Source organism: Lissotriton helveticus, chromosome 3_1 (genome assembly GCF_964261635.1).
Source record: "Lissotriton helveticus chromosome 3_1, aLisHel1.1, whole genome shotgun sequence".
NCBI lineage: Eukaryota > Metazoa > Chordata > Amphibia > Caudata > Salamandridae > Lissotriton > Lissotriton helveticus.
In genome coordinates this window covers 970700612-970717507 of record NC_136061.1, presented here as the reverse complement: position 1 = coordinate 970717507, position 16896 = coordinate 970700612, and the positions used below count along the sequence as shown (strand labels likewise).

Sequence of the window (16896 nt, the reverse complement as noted above, 5' to 3'; positions counted from 1 at the left end):
ATTACCACACTGTGTATACTCCACTCTACGACACTCTATTTACTCTATGCCCCTTCACTTTACAACACTCCAGGACACTCTACGACACTATACTCCACTCTATGCCACTCTGCTTCACTCTATGTCAGTCCCTTTCACACTATGCCACTCCACTCTATCCCACTCCTCTAAACTCTACACTATATCACTCCACTCTACGATACTCTGACACTCTACTCCACTTTGACACTCTACTGCACGCCACTCCACAACACTTTGACATTTTATGACATTCCGCTCTATACCACTTCACTCTACACCACTCCACTCTACTCTATTTCACTACACTTCTCGCTACTCACCTTTGCTCCACTAAACTATTCCATGACACTCTACTCTACTACTCTTCACTCTACGATACTCCACGACGCTCCTCTCCACTCTATGCCACTCCACATGATCCAACTCCACTCTGTGACACTCCACTCTACGCCACTCTATACGTCACTAATTTGTAGCAATGCTAAACAGCAGCCATGCTAATACACATTGGCAAAGTCAATAACTCTTGCATGGGGTAGCCCTTTCGAATTTACCAATACTTGTTAAAGTCCTGTAGTAATTATTACAGGTTGTGAAACTGCCGTGTGCTTGTAGGGATTAGGCAAAGCCAGTGGAACAAGCCAGTCGGTGCTGGTGTATGACAGATTCTTCTGGTGTACGGAGGACTCTGTTTCCAAAATAGGGACATTTAAAATCGTAAACCATAATTACATTTACAATGGTTGTATTTGCTATCATCCAGGACTGTGGATGCTGAAGTAGGGAGGGACAGAGTGATACAGAAGAAATGAGCGTTTTTTTCCTTGGTGCCTTGCTACCTAAAAGAACTGTAAATGTATGCAACTGGTCAAACAGCAAATCTGAAGGCTGCAAGTGAGCTGAGTTTATGGAGTCATTTGACAATTGTGTTAAATAATTCTTCCATTTGCGAGGTAATGAAAGGCTGTTGCCTGCTGAGTTCTGGAGTGCGTCTTTCTAATGCACATATAAAAAACATTTTGCACCATATTGAGTCTAATTGCATATTTATTACTAACAAAATATGTCTTTTGAATGCAGCTGTTTTAACTTAAACACTGGGGCCCTGATTACAAGTATCAGAGGTATTTGTCGCACCGGGTAAATAATGATACCACATAGACTGAGTGTTATTTATATGGTTAACTGAATAGCAGTTATTATGAGTTTCTGGGGAATAACGTGCACATTTTCCTGTTTAACACACCAACAATCCACATGGTACGATAAATGCCTACGCTTTCCCCCTGTTAAATTTCGGCAGGTTTGACCTTCCAAGATTTAAAGAAGGTTGAGATATTTAAGCCCATAATTATCTGATGTGTTAAATAAAACGAACTCGTAATTACCACATGTGCGTAAACAGGGGTTTACACGTGGGTCGGGATTAACCTCCCAGCTCGTAATCCGGGGCTAAATCTTTTTGCACATTTCCCGAACTACCTTATAATAAATGAAACTTAAACATAACTAAAGAGTACCCTTCCGGTTCCTTCTTTGCTTTTCTTTCAAGGCTATGTTTTACATACAACTACCAGGAGGTGAAATGCCAACTAATTAGTTACAGAATATTTGGTTATTTTAAGCCACCTCTCTGACTCCGACCCCAGCACATAGGATCACAGTTCCTATTCTTTTTCATGCCCTTCGACTGCTGACTGCGGCGGTGTTAGCACAGTTCCACGAGCAGCTCGTTCTTTCAGGTCACCATTTATGACAAAACGAGCTGCTGCCTGCATTTGTTTTGCCCTTGGCACCAGTCCGATGAGGTGAATTGAGGACGTTGACCGCGCACTTCTTATTGGATGAGGAATTCTTGGCTCTCTCTCAAATCCTTTCCCTTCCAACGAGCACACAGCGTCGCGATTGGAAAAACAAAGTTCAACATTTGAATGCTGGTTAATGCCCAACCTTTTATATTTACCTGAACATATTGAATGTTAAAGTCTTGCGATTAATTAAACCCCGCCTTCTCTGAGGTGCACTCGGCTGGATGTCACAGGACCACAGCAACAGAAGCTCTCCGGCTGAGAAGTTATACAAATCCTTCGGTTTTATCTCCGGGATCCCGAAATCTAGCGCTTTTGGATAAATGTTGATCTGGGATTCAGCGTGGCGCAAAGGGTTGGCACTTCTGTCTAGAGTCTGGTAGGGCCTGTTCTTGAGGCGTCCTCTCTCAGAAGTCTTCCAGGTGCCCCCGGGCTCTTCTGGCACACATCCCGTTGGCCTCACCCAGACTGCACCTCCATTCCATCATGGCTGCTGGCCCTCTGTGCATCCCCTGGGCAGGGGTCGGGCTCCTCTTTGTCCTCCTGTCCCTTTCCTGCCCTGCTGAAGGAGGGAAGCTGCTGGTGATCCCTCAGGATTTTAGTCACTGGCTCAATGTACGTCCCTTGGTGGAAGCGCTGCGGCATCGTGGGCACGACATTGTTGTTGTGGTGTCGGAGACCAACATCCTGGTTGGGCCGTCGAACGACTACACCTTGAAAACCTACTCTGTGCCCTACACTCGGGAACAACTGGAGTCAAATATCAGTTCAATGAGCCAACCTGTTTTTAGCGAGAAGACCCTTCTGGAAAAGATCCAGGTTCGGAATAAGGAGGCGGCCTTCTGGTCTGAGATGCTGGTCTCCAACTGTCGGTACTTCCTGGCTGACCACAAGCTCATTCAGTATCTGCGGAAGAGCCAGTTTGATGTGCTGCTCATCGATGCGGTCTCCTCTTGCGGTCAGATAGTAGCGGAGTACCTGTCCACACCATCCGTCTCCTACATGAGAGCAATCCCATGCGGCTACCACTATGAGACTGTTCGGTGCCCCAACCCTATATCCTACATTCCCAGGTTTTTTACAGCCTATACAGACCACATGACGTTTTTTCAGAGAATTACCAACCTGATGACCAGCTGGTATATAAGCTGGCTTTGCCATACCATCTACTCACGGTATGAGGACCTGGCGTCACAGTTTCTTCAAAAGGAAATGACCACACAGGATCTCTTAAGTCGGACCTCAGTCTGGCTTCTTGGATATGATTTTGTCTTTGAGTTCCCCCAGCCGGTGATGCCCAATATGGTTCTTATTGGTGGGATTACCTGCGCAGAGAGGAAGCCTCTCTCAGAGGTATGATACTTTTTGCTCTGGTTGTTTGAATGTGGGGGAGTGTAGAGAGCGGGAACCCTGAGATGGGTGCAGAGGGGAGGGAGGCTGCGTGGGAGTCCCAAGCTTACAAAGTTGGCGTTTTGGAAGGGTGAGTGTCAAGGGCAACAAAAGGAATGGAGAGTGGATGCGACGAGGGAGGAGCATGCAGAATGGACGTTTTCCCAGTTTCATTGGCTTGGAACCCATGAAGGTGAGAAGAGCACAGTGGCATTTCGCGAGGAGTGCAGTCGCTGGGTCGAGCCATCATAAGCTGCATCATCCCATTTGTGGCGTAGTGGACAAGTTTGAAACTGTAAAACCAGGAGACATGGTTTTTATTCCCATGCTACAGAACTGTGTTCTCTTAGGCTTTAAAATATATTTCTCTGCTCTATTTGTTGTAAAGATTGGAAGTACTGTGAATCAGGATACATGCTTGACAGCGAATGTGTTGTAAGAAAATTGATCTAGGACCCAGCGCTCATTAATGATAATCCTGAGGGAACAGCACCCAGTCTCAGGGGTTTCTGACTGAAAAGGGGTAGAGGGGGATGTCACGAGTCATACGACGAGCATTCCTGCATTACAGTCTTGGCCCTCCTTCTTGACTAAGTTGATCTTGTGAACATCATGTTTTCTTTATGCCTTTGTTTGTCATTAGGTGAGAACTTTAAAGTGGTCTCAGGAAACGAGCACCAGTTGCATGCTCTGGGGACAGGACAGCCCCCAAGAGCAGTTTTAATTAAGACAATATATTTTCATGGCTAAATGGTAGCTAGTTGACTGGTAATGCACACAAGGACCTTTACTGAACTTAATTAAGGAAACCTTATGACACACTGTTTAGTCTCAAGCAGAAGCTATGCTCTTACGTTATCTCTGGTCGATGTTTACCGACCATTCCACTTGTCGCGCATCTCCAGATTGGAGAGATGCTCTGGGCCGCGCTTGTTCCTCAGACTGCTTTGTCCTCCTTAGGGAGCAGCAAGTGGGACATTTGTCATTCCCCACTAGCTAGGTGAGGGAGAGACCACTAAAATGCGAGGCACTCATGCAAAAACCAGGAAGAATGACCAAACCATGGTGTGCTTCACACACACCATGCTGTTCAGCATCCACCTCTCCTCTCGCCCTCCCTGAATCACCCACCTTAATGAGCAGCCCCACTCTGAATCCTGGATTCTCTGTAGCCTCTTAATTACTTTGTAGGATGTGCAAAGGTGTATATTGATGGCCTTGTCTAGGAAGGAGAGAGCTAACCTGATGGTGGCTTGCAACATTTGGGGGAACCCTAATTGGAGAAGACTTGACATAGTCCTCTCCTAACATATAATGTTCTCTTCATGATTTGGCTCACTTTAGGTATAAGCGAAAGTTCCACAGCCGTGGTCACACCTAGATTACTTAATTGGAGTGAGGGGTTAGCTTTTGGGTGCGATCTTTGGATGGGTGGTAAGCAGTCCTTTTACCACAGGCTAGAACCGCGTAAATAAATGTTACATTGATCTATGACCCATGGTTCTACTATTTGTTCTGTGACTCTTGTTGAATGAAGCGATATGGTCCGTTGATACGGTATTTGATTTGTTGAGAGGCGAGTCAGACTTGAGAGTGGCTGACAAGGATGGAGTAGACTAATGTATGGTTTGGTGATGGATTGTATTGGATAATGGCTGGCTAGATCCTGTTAAGGGGTTAGTATGAAGCGTTGTGTGCATGGAAGCACAGTGCGGTTTGTTTTGTTCCACTAGGGTGATCACTTGTCTGTTGCTCAGCTTTAGGTGATATGTTTCCAGATATTTATTTCCATTATGTTTCTTTGCTGCCACTTCAAGTAGCACCAAAAGCACATAAACCGGTAGATTTTAAGTATGTTATATTTTAGTTACTTTCTTCAGAATTATAGTTACGCAGAATGGTAACAGCATGTAGCTGTGTCCGTCTGGGTGACCAGTTGACAAAACTGCTCTTAGAGCAGGCTGCTTTGAGTCCACTTGTGTCAGACACTCTGCCGAAAGTGCCACTCAAAGGATCATTTATAACTTGCAACTACTAACCTGTGATTGTTCTATTGAAATCCTGAAAAAGAGGATGGTCAACTGATGCATTTTTATCTGTTGCTGCTAACCATTTTTAGTGCTACTGTTTGCATTGTTTTAATATCATTTCAGGCTGCTTTAAGGCGCATGAAACGCTGGCAAAATTTATTTATTTATTTATTTAAGAGTTTTGTAGAGCGCGTAGTAACCCTAGGGCATCCCAGCGCTGGAACCTGAGTTCGGGAGGGGACAGCAGAGGAAGGGTTTTAGGGGAAGAGAAGAGTTTTCAGTGCCTTTCTGAATTGAAGGAGGTTAAAATGATGACAAATCATGTGTGACCCCCCCCCCCCCTTATTGTTAGTGCTATTTTGCTTTTTTACCCAACAATGCTTTGCATCCCTTGGAGTTTAGCTCCACATATTCCATGGGAAAAGTAAAGGTGCAAGGAGCAGAATGTTAGCCAACAAGAGCAAAGTGAGTAAACGTGTCTCTTGTGAGATATTACACCACCCGATGGATAAGGAAAGGCCGAAGCCAGGCAATATGGGGACAGGGAGCTCTTGCGGCCATGACACGTTTTATGCTGCAAAAATGATCTGTTTGTATTCAGCCTTTTTATTAGGTTGAAGCCTACCAGAAAACATAGCTGTCTGGTTGCTAAAGACTTTTTGGGGACAGACTGAAAGCTGACCTAAGAATGCATTCTGCCCATTGCTTACCACTGGCTATGTGGTTTGTAACTCACATTTGCTTATTTTCTTTTTATTTGATTGAGGCAGGGGCGACTCCTTTGCTAAGGCGGAGGAGTGTTGCCCCACTGCTCTCAGAGCAGGAAAAGTAAAATGATATTAACATCATTATTATCATTTTATTTTTTGTTGCTGCGGGGCTGGGTTAGGGCAGGGCAGGGCTGGTGGCACAGGGAGGAGAAGTGGTTCATGCACTTAAGTGCACATGACGGTGTGGTCGGTTATCTTGGGCTGGCCTAACAGTCATGTGCACTTAGCGTGTTCTCCACTGGACTGTAATAAACAGACTGGTTGGAGAACATGCACAGGCTTCCAGTCCCCATGTGAGCTTAAAACCACAGCGCTCAGACCAATCGCAACGCTGCATTGCAGCGTTGTGATTGGCTTAGGGGAGCCTGTGTGCTTCCTCCTTCAGGGACTCGCCGGAGAAGTTGAGAGACTATGGTGGAGAGACAGCAGCCGAGAGAAGGTAAGTGGTTTTTTGTATTTACCCTCAATTCCTCCTCCCCCCGTCACCCTCCCCTTGCCCTTCCACCCCGTTCCCTGCCAGCTGCCACTGGTTTGAGATGTTCGGCGTTGTCCCTCCCATAAAACATAAATAAAACATAACCTGTTTACTGTCTTCTTTTGAGTACTCGCTTGTACTAGAAACAAATATTTGAATACAATTAAAACAAATCAATACACTAGGTGATGCCATTTCCACACATTTTAATGTGTGCTGTATAGTTTTATCAGTAAATCAAATGTTATGGTCTTTTCAATTGAAAATGTGTTGTCTGTAATGGCAGGGCACTACCACACCGTGCATACTCCACTCTACGACTCTCTACTTCACTCTATGCCCCTGCAGTTTACAACACTCTACTCTTCACTATGCCACTCTACGCCACTCCACACTTTTCAACTCCACTACACACTATTCTACGGCACTCTACTCTATACCACACAACTCCACTCTGTGCCACTCCACTCTACGGCATTCGACTCTACTCTACAACACTCCATTCTGACCCTACACTCTGACCCTCCATTCTGACACTTCACTCTATCCTACTCCACGACACTCTGTTCCACTCTACTGCATACAAATCCACTCTACACCACTCCACTCTACGCCACTTCACTCTGCACCATTCCGCTCCACGACACTCCACAGCACTGCACTCTACTCCTCAACACTCCACTCAACTCCACTTTGCTTCACTCCATTCTGTTCCACTTCAGTCTATTCCACAACACCCCACTCTACTACATTACACTCTATGACACTCCTCTCTTCAACACTCTTGGATAGTCCACAACACTTCTCTAGACTCTATACCACTCCACAACCTCCACTCCGTGACACTACACTCTGCTACACTGTCCTCTTTGCCACTAACTCTTAGCCATGCAGAACAGTAGCCACACTGGTGCACAACAAGGCCTATTGCAAAGTCGATAACTCTTGCATAGGGGATACCTATTCAATTTGGCAATACTTGTTAACCGCATGCGTGCGGGCGGAATTCCGCCCGTACGCTGAGTTTTTTTAAATCGCATGTTACGTGACGAGCTGGGCTCGTCATCAGCGTGCCAGGAGGCTACCTCATGACGAGCCCAGCTCGTCATCAGCGTCGAAGGGGTTAAAGCCTTTTAGGTATAATTACAGGTTGTGAAACTATGCAGTAGCATGTGCTTGCAGAAATTATGCAAAGCCACAGGAACAAGTCAGTCATACTGGTGTATGACAGATTCTGCTAGTGCATGGGGGAATTTGTTTGCAAAATAGGGGCATTTAAAACGTAAACCTTGATTACCATTGAAATGGTTGTATTTGCTATCACCCAGGACTGTGATGCTGAGGGAGGGGCAGAGAGACCGAGTAGAAACAAGCCTTCTCTCCTGGGTGTCCTGCTACCTGAAAGAAGTGTAAATGTATGCAACTGGCCAATCAGCAAGTCTGAAGGCTGCAAGTGAGCTGAGTTTCATGGAGTCATTTGACAAATGTGACAAAGTACTCTTCCCGGTGCTATGTAATGAAAGGCTGTTGCCTACTGAGTTCTGGAGTGCATCTTTCTGTTGCACATATAAAAAAGGTTTGCACTAGATTAAGTCTGATTGTATATTTATTACTAAAAATATATATTTTGAAAGCAGCTGTTTTAAATCAAACACTTGTGCCCCGATTACAAGTATAGGTTCTAGTTGCACCACCTGGAAAATAATGTTACCACGGTGTTCAATATTTATATGGTTCGATACATAGAACCTATTATGAGTTTCGTGGACATAACATGCTGATTTTGGTGTTTAATGCACACAAATCTGCATGTTACGGAAAGTGCTGTATGCTGTTCTCCTGTTACATTTCAGCAGGTTTTACCTGCCGAAATTGAACGAAGGTTGAGGTATTTAACGCATCCGATAATTATCAGATGAGTTAAGTGACACGCAACTCATAATTCCAAAGCGTAAACACGGGTTTACACATGGGTCGAGATTAACTTCCCAGCTCATAATCGGGGCCCACATCTTTTTGCTCATTTTTGCTCATTTTCCTTCTAATAAACAGAACTTAAACATAACTAAAGAGTAAGCATCCCATCCATTAGTTTTTTACAATTGTTTTTCATTTAAGGTATGTGCGTCATATTTTATATGCAGTTACCTGAAGGTGGAAAGACAACTAATTAGTTACAGAATGTTTTGTAAATTTAAGCCACCTCTCTGACCCCGACCTCAGCCTTCAGGATCACAGATCCTATTCTTTTTCATGCCCTTCGACTGCTGACTGCGGCGGTGGTAGCACAGTTCCACGAGCAGCTCGTTCTTTCAGGTCACCATTTATGACGAAACGAGCTTCTGCCTGCATTTGTTTTGCCCTTGGCACCAGTCCGATGAGGTGAATTGAGGACGTTGACCGCGCACTTTTTATTGGATGAGGAAATCTTGGCTCCCTATATTAGATCCTTTCCCTTCCAAAGAGCACACCATGATAGCGACTGTAAAACAAAGTTCAACATTTGAATGCTAGTTAATACTCAACCCTTTATATTTACCTGAACGTATTGAATGTTAAAGTCTTGCGATAATTAAACCCCGCCTTCTGTGAGGTGCACTCGGCTGGATGTCACAGGACCTCAGCAACAGAAGCTCTCTAGCTGAGAAGTTTTTAAAAAACTTCAGTTTTGTCTCCGGGATGCCAAAACCAAGCGCGTTAGCATAAATGGTGACCTGGAATTAAGCGTGGTGCAAGGACTTGGCACTTCTGCCTAGAGTCTGGTAGGGCCTGTTCTTGAGCCGTCCTCTCTCCGGGTTCTTCCAGGTGTCCTCGGGCTGTTCTGGCACACATCCCGCTGGCCTCACCCATGCTGCACCTCCATTCCATCATGGCTGGTGTCCCTCAATGCCTCTCCTGCGCAGGGGTCGGGCTACTCTTCCTCCTCCTGTCCCTATCATGCTCTGCTGAGGGAAAGAAGCTGCTGGTGATCCCTCAAGATTTTAGTCACTGGCTCAGTGTGCGTCCCTTGGTGGAAGCTCTGCGGGATCGAGGGCACGACATTGTTGTAGCGGTGTCGGAGACCAACATCCTGATTGGGCCGTCGAATGACTACACCTTGAAAACCTACTCTGTGCCCTTCACTCTGGAACAACTGCAATCAAATATCAATTTAGTGAGAAGTCCCTTCTGGAAAACATCCTGGTTCAGTTTAAGGCGATGACCTCCTGATCTGAGATGCTGGTCTCCAACTGTCGGTCCTTCCTGGCTGACCATGAGCTCATCCAGTATCTGCGGGAGAGTCCGTTTGATGTGCTGCTCATTGATACGGTCTCCACTTGCGGTCAGATAATAGCAGAACACCTGTCCACACCGTCCATCTCCTACATGAGAGCAATCCCATGTGGCTCCCACTATGAGACTGTTCGGCGCCCCTACCCTATATCCTACATTCCCAGGTTTTTTACAGCCTATACAGACCACATGACGTTTTTTCAGAGAATTACCAACCTGATGACCAGCTGGTATATAAGCTGGCTTTGCCATGCCATTTAATCACTGTATGAGCACCTGGCGTCGCAGTTTCTTCAAAGGGAGGAGACCTGACAGTTTCTCTTAAACCGGGCCTCCGTCTGGCTTCTAGGGTATGATTTTGTCTTTGAGAACCCCCAGCCGGTGAAGCCCAACATTGTTCTTATTGGAGGAATTACCTGTGCAGAGAGGAAGCCTCTCTCAGAGGCATGATACTTTTTGCTCTGATTGGTTTAATGTAGGGGAAATGGAGAGAGATGGCTGTGATGCACCATCTAGAACCCTGAGGAGAATGCAGAGGGAAGGGGGAGGAGCGTGGGAGACCCAAGCTTACAAAATTTGGTGTTAATGGAGAGTGAGTGTGAAAGGCAGCAAAAGGAATGAAGAGCGGATGAGGCAAGGGAGGAGCATGATGAGTGAACGGTTTCCCAGTTTCATTGGCCAGGAACCCATGAAGATGAGCAGGGAGCAGGGGCATTTTACAAGGAGTGCAGCCAATGGGCCAAGCCATCTTAAACCACCTTATTCTATTTGTGGTGTAGTGGACAGGTTGGAAACTGGAACCAGGAGACATGGTTTTGATTCCCATGCAACCGAACTGTATCCTCGCAGAGGGAACAAAAGACAAACTCCCACTTGACCTGTATTTCTTCTTTTGTGCTAATACAGTGCTGTGTGTTCTGACCTAGTAAACATTAAACAACATACATACTTTGTAAAATTGTATTTAATATTTTCTGGCTTACTTAGCTCATTCAATAAATATTCTGATCTCACATAAATATTTTACAATATTTGTCATATAATTTCATGAACAATTAGTATAGACACAGATTTGACAAACCACTTCACATGAAAAATTCTTGATCCCCCATCCTGCACTCACTCATACATACATCAAACGCACATGCATCCCAGCACCTCCACATATACACAGAAAAGCTCCAGCAGCGACCGTCCCCGACGTCCGATAGGATCTTTCTGCTACAGCGGTGACCGCCCTCTACGCCCGCACTCCTTTTCCTGCTGCAGGGACCATCCGTGACACACACTCCCTGTTCTGCAAACTGGACTCTTTGAACTAGACTTTGAAAAGATAACTTTTTAAATAGGACTAACCTGGTCCCTGAATCAGGTCCACTCTCCATCACGGTCAGCCTGAACTTGTGATTTCCCCCAGTCTAGCATGACCAGATGACCGCGAGTAGCACTCTGTGCTTTTAGGCGTTATACTTACCTAAACCTTTATCTTTGAAATTGAATATCTTCGGTTATCCTGATTGGATTTTTGTTGTTTTGATCTCAAGTTATTTATTAAATTATAATCTATGTTTTAAATTGGTTTGGGATTTTTCTCGTATTGGGTTTTCACTTTGTTACTGTTAGTGTGCTGCATAAATAATTTATACATGGTCTCTAAGTTAAGCCTGACTGCCTTTGTGCCAGGCTACCAGAGGGTTAAGCACATGTTAATGTGGTGACTTTTGTGGTTTACCCTGACAGGGCTTGTAGTTTTTTTTGGTTTGTGTTTGTTTTGTTTAAATATGTTTTTATTAGTTTAGTCTTTAATCACAGTACAACACTCTGAAATATCCTTTCACACCATTCAAATATAGATAAGAAATATGTTCTTGAGGATATGTAGCATTCTAAAATAACAAAGGGAATAGTGCATTTCTACAACATTGTGTCTTATGCATATCGTATTGTACTGAAGCTTATACTGATCAATCTGATCAGTAAAGAACATCACAACATAACATTAACTACCCCATCCCTCCTCCCCCCGAGTGACATAAGGAAAAACACTATCCTGATGTTAGAATTAAAAGCCAAATACTGAGTATGACTAGGAATGTTGTACACTGCGTCCTGAGTGCGAGGCCTAGAGGCTGGCTCCCTCTTCAGAGTTGCCTTCTTCATTGCTATGTTCTTCCGATACTGGAGATGAACGATCCCACCCCCCGTGTACCGCCGTAATCATGGCATACCAATTACCAAGCCATTGCGTCCTCTTCCAGTTTATCAACCTTCCGGACCTGCCTCATCTGTATTAGCTCATCCGTCGCCCATTCCCCTAGATCACCAATCCACTGCTTCACTGTAGGGGGCCTCAAACTTATCCAACTGATCGCTATCCTCCTTTTAGCCAAAACTAACCCCAACTCAAGGAGTCTTCTGATGAGGGTGTTATGGGAGACATTGTTGAAGGCCACGGAAAGGTCGAGCAGGATGAGGGCTGCTATTTCTCTTTAGTCAAGAATGATTCGAATGTCGTTGGTGGCTGCGATGAGTGATGTTTCGGTGCTGTGGTGCTTTCTGTATCCTGATTGAGTGTTGTCTAGAGGATAGTGAAGATCGAGGTGGGTTGTGAGTTACTTGTTGATGGCTTTCTCAATCACTTTGGCTGGATAGGGGAGCAGGGAGATCTCTCTACAGAGCACAACATAGTCATTGATTGCACACAGTGAGGTCCAGCCCAAAACAACTAACAGTTCAGATCAGTAAATTTTCCTAAAGGCCCACAGTGCCAGCACTCACCTACAGTGGGCTGCTCCTCGCTGTGTACAATCAGTGGCTGACTGTGTCATCCTCTGCAGAGAGATCTAGGAGAACACGTAGGTACTTGTTACCTGAGTCAAGGAATTGCAGTGCATTATCAACCGCTTTAAGAAGGGCAGACTTATTGCTGCCGCTCTATTTCAGTCCCTAATGGCGATCATTGAGGAGGCTGGTGCCCTGGATATGCAGAGCGAGTTAGGGAGGCTACATGATAAGCTACAATCACCTTAGCAAGAAAGGGAGTGTTGGAGATCGGTCTGTAAGTGTTTGGGTCCTTGGTGTCAGCTGATGTTTTTCTTTGGAGGTGGGCACATTTTCAGGCAGTAGGAGAAAGTACCTTCAGTAAGTGATGAGCTCTCCAGAGTGTCCCAGTAAAGCAGATGTATGGAAAGCAAGCTCCTAGTGGGTGTAACCAGGCAGAACATTATTGAAGTAATTTGATGATTTAACTTTGGAGATGATATTGAGAAGCTCTGTATCCGAAATCTCATCAAAATGAGACCAGGTTCACTGTACCTTATCGATAAACTTTTGGTAATTTTCGAGCTTTCATCCAGGTTTTTCTTTCATCGTACAGATTTTTGGGCGAACCAAAGAAGTAAAGGTTTCGGCCTTATTTTCTTATTTTTTTGGACAAGCAAATTCCTTGATGAGGTCAATAAAGCAGCTGTTGTATTCATTGGGTAAAGTCTTGATGTCTGTCAGAGGTATGTGAACAAGAAGGGGGTGGAGAGTGGGAGAAATCTACAAAGAGTTCTCGAAATTAGAACATTATTGACATGTCATTCACAGTCCTCACCCTTAATGGGAACCGTACAACGCCACCAATAGCAACACAAAGCTAATGTTACTTTAAAAAATGTAGCTCACGAAAAATTGGGAGCACAAAGAAGCCATGTACAACAAAAGGATAGCCATGGCCACTGGCTTGCCTAGAGGGTCATAAGATGTGTTTACATGTTGCACTCCGACGTGACAGACAATAGTGTGGGGCTGCCTATTCGAGCAATGGAGGTGGTATGTTTGTGCTGCAAGTCTAGTAATTCTTGGCTATTCCGCACCCTGACTAGCACCCATCCAGTTGGGCCTACATCCTGGCACAGTTAAGCACAAAAAATATGAGCACCCTGCTCCTTAACTGGAGGGGGGTATCAGGGCATCTAGGCGCAATGCAAAGCTTTTCCCACTTTACATACGTGCTGCACAGTGCAGCGCGTGCGTGGAAAGTTGGAAAAGCACGGAGAAATTAAAGCATTTCTCCTGTTAGCGCCTCCTGTGAAGGGGCTCTAACTTTTGGTGTAAAACCATGTGTGCAAATATTTGTAAAAATGGTTTTGCATCAAAAGGCATGGGTGGTTGCATCGGAATGCCCATGTACCACCCATGTAATGCCCCCTCAGCGCAAAGTAATGCAAAGCAGTGCTTCGCGCTGCTTTGTTCTACTTATGAGGTGCTATCCAGCGCAAAACAAGATTGCGCTGGAAAGAAAATATCAACAAAAACAATATGCGCTGGTTAGCGTCACTTTTGTGACGATAAACCGGAGCAAAAGGTTTGAAAATCTCCCCTCTATATATTTTTTGTAAATCTACTCTATCCTGCTCATTCTCTGGAGATGACACGAATATCTGGAAACCAAATGATATATTAGCCCCCCCCAAAAAATAGAGCAACATGCATTCCCTCTTTAGCTAGCCTAAAATGACACCTATTCATAAATCACATACCAAATACATAACGTTCACTACACTGCAATTGCCTACTTCAGGAAGTCTCCTTAAGCCTGTAAGTCTGTCTTCACCCTCAGTTGTTACCTACCACTGGGATGTCATCTGCTCTTTACTTCGAAAACCTGACATCGCCCCTCCCATCAATAGCATGTCATCCTCCACGCAGACCTCCAGAAAAATGCACTTGGACACAGTACATCTTAAACTGCTCGTATCAATTCGTTTCTTTATTATTTACACCAGGCCGCCCCCTCCCACACCCACCCACACACAAACCTTGCCTTGGCTGAGGAGTTGTTTGCTTCAGGCTGGTGAATGGACTTGCTAAGCTCTCTCGGGTCATCTGAGTGCACAGACCACGGAGTTCCTTGATAAGAAGCTGTGGAGGCGGTACCTCTCCACTGAGGACTTTGTAGTGAGAAAGCAAAGCTCATTAGATTGAGGGATTAGGTCCTTTGTAGCGTGCATGTTTGCACAAACCTGCTACGGTTTCAAAGTCCTGCGGTAGGAACTTGTAGTTCCAGGACTAAATACAAAAGCACATTTTGTGCAGCAGAGACTATTGGTTGTCTCTGAGGTGAGATTTGTCATGACGGTCTCTGGACTTGGTGCCTTTCTGACTTTTCCGGTCAGTCTTGGTCAGGATCTTTCAGCGATCAGCAAGGATTCCCTCCACTGGCCATGTCTGCCTTCTGGGCTGCTATCGGCTTTCTTCTCGTGACCCTCTGTGCCCCCTGCGAGGGCGGGAAGCTGCTGGTGGTACCCCAGGATGGAAGCCATTGGTTCAGCATGCGGCCGGTGGTGGACGAGCTGCATCAGCGAGGACATGAGATCGTTCTGGTGGTGCCAGAGATCAGCATGCAAATAGGGACATTGCACAAGTACACGGTGAAGACCTTCCCTGTGCCCTACGGAAAGGAGTTTTTTGAATCTCAGCTCAAGCTCATGAGTGATTATCTTTTTACCGAAGATGCTCTCCTAGAAAAGTTTATCAATCTCTATCAACGGATTTCAAATGCAACTGAGATTATGACGCTCGCCTGCCGTCAGTTTCTGGAATACCAAGAGTTGATCCAGTACTTGAAAGAGAGCCAGTTTGATGCTTTGTTCATTGATCCAGTTTTCCCATGTGGGCTGATACTGGCAGAATATTTGGATATACCGCCGATCTTTTTCATGAGACTTATTCCATGTGGTCTCAACCATGAGTCAACTCGGTGTCCGGCCCCAGCTTCATATGTCCCAAGCTTGTTCACAGGCTACACTGACCGGATGGATTTTTTCCAGCGGGTGAAGAACATGTTGATGACCATACCCGATATGTTTCTTTGCCGTGCCCTGTATTCTCCTTTTGAGAGTCTGGCCTTACATTTTCTCCGGAGAGAGGTCACTGCCCAGCAGCTCTTCGGGCGAGCCTCCGTTTGGTTGATGAGACATGACTTTGTCTTCGAATTCCCTCGACCAGTGATGCCCAACATGGTTTTTATTGGAGGCATCCACTGCGGCCAGCGGAAGCCTCTGTCTCTGGTGGGTGACTCTTTCAAATACCAAGATGGTTACTAAGTTGGCTGTGACCTATCTCCTGCTGTCTTTATAGTGGGTTACAACACAGTCATTACCATGCAATACCCATATCACGCATCCATTACCATGCAGATGCCTTTACCTCGCATACCGTCACAGCGAGAATGTAAGTATTTTGCAGGTAAGTGTATATATGTATATTAGGGAAATTACGTTTTTAGGGTTTAGGGGTGGGTGAGGGTTATTTGGGTGCCATGGTTATGTTTAGGGTAGTTGTGGCTATTTGGGTGGCAAGGGTATTTTTTGGGCTTAGGGTCGGTAAAGGAATTTGGGTGGCAAGGATGTTTTTAGGGTTAAGGATGGGTAAGGGTATTTGGGTAGGAAGAGTATTTTTAGGGTTTCGGGTGGGTGATGGTATTTAGTTGGCAACGTTTATATAGGATTTAAGGTGGATGGGGTATTAGGATGGCAAAATATTTTAGTGTGAGTGAGTTTAGAGGTCGATAAGGTAATATATTATATATATATATATATCTCCACAAAATACCCTACTTCCGAAGGGAAGAGAGCACACGCACGAGGGCTACAGAATCCCGGCTTCTTTATTTTGTTGGGCCTCCCTCGACTCAGTAACCAAGAGATATGTGTTTCGGCTGCAGCAACAGCCGTTGTCAATCTGGTAAGTGCCATTTTCATGCACATTTTATCGTGTCACATTAAAAAATATATAGAAGAAATACTACATTTTTATATATAAGATTTCATTTGACATTCGCATTTGACAGTTGGCAATATTCAGATTCATTGTTCGCACACTATCCATCGCCTTCATATGATTTTAAAAGAGCTAAAAGTGACATATCACGTCTCCCAATTCATGCTATATGTATTGTACTCCCAGATTAGAAGCCACACTCAAATAAACAGTCAAGGATTTCCAATTTGCAATATTGGTACAAAACACCAAATAGGTACAGTTGTGCACTTTAAGGCATGTCAGTTGCCATACTCCTGAGCTGTGCATGTCAGATTGGCCAGTATTTGTGCTGTGGACAGCCTGACCTGCACAGTTTACTC

At 45.0% G+C, this 16896-nt stretch overlaps 1 protein-coding gene across 9 annotated transcripts in view; it reads left to right on the top strand.

Moving 5' to 3' along the window:
* Positions 1 to 16896, top strand: part of LOC144823148 (UDP-glucuronosyltransferase 1A9-like) — a 545217-nt gene that overhangs the window by 451392 nt on the left and 76929 nt on the right. Inside the window, exon 1 of one of the 9 annotated variants that reach the window (XM_078681385.1) lies at positions 1916 to 3182. The exons of 7 other annotated variants lie outside the window; for them this stretch is intronic. In XM_078681385.1, coding sequence (XP_078537511.1) covers positions 2316 to 3182 — 867 coding nt within the window. In that variant the 5' untranslated portion in view covers positions 1916 to 2315. Of the gene's footprint in view, positions 1 to 1915; positions 3183 to 14699; positions 15823 to 16896 lie in introns of those variants that run through there. One more of the 9 variants, XM_078681390.1, reaches the window with a different exon arrangement.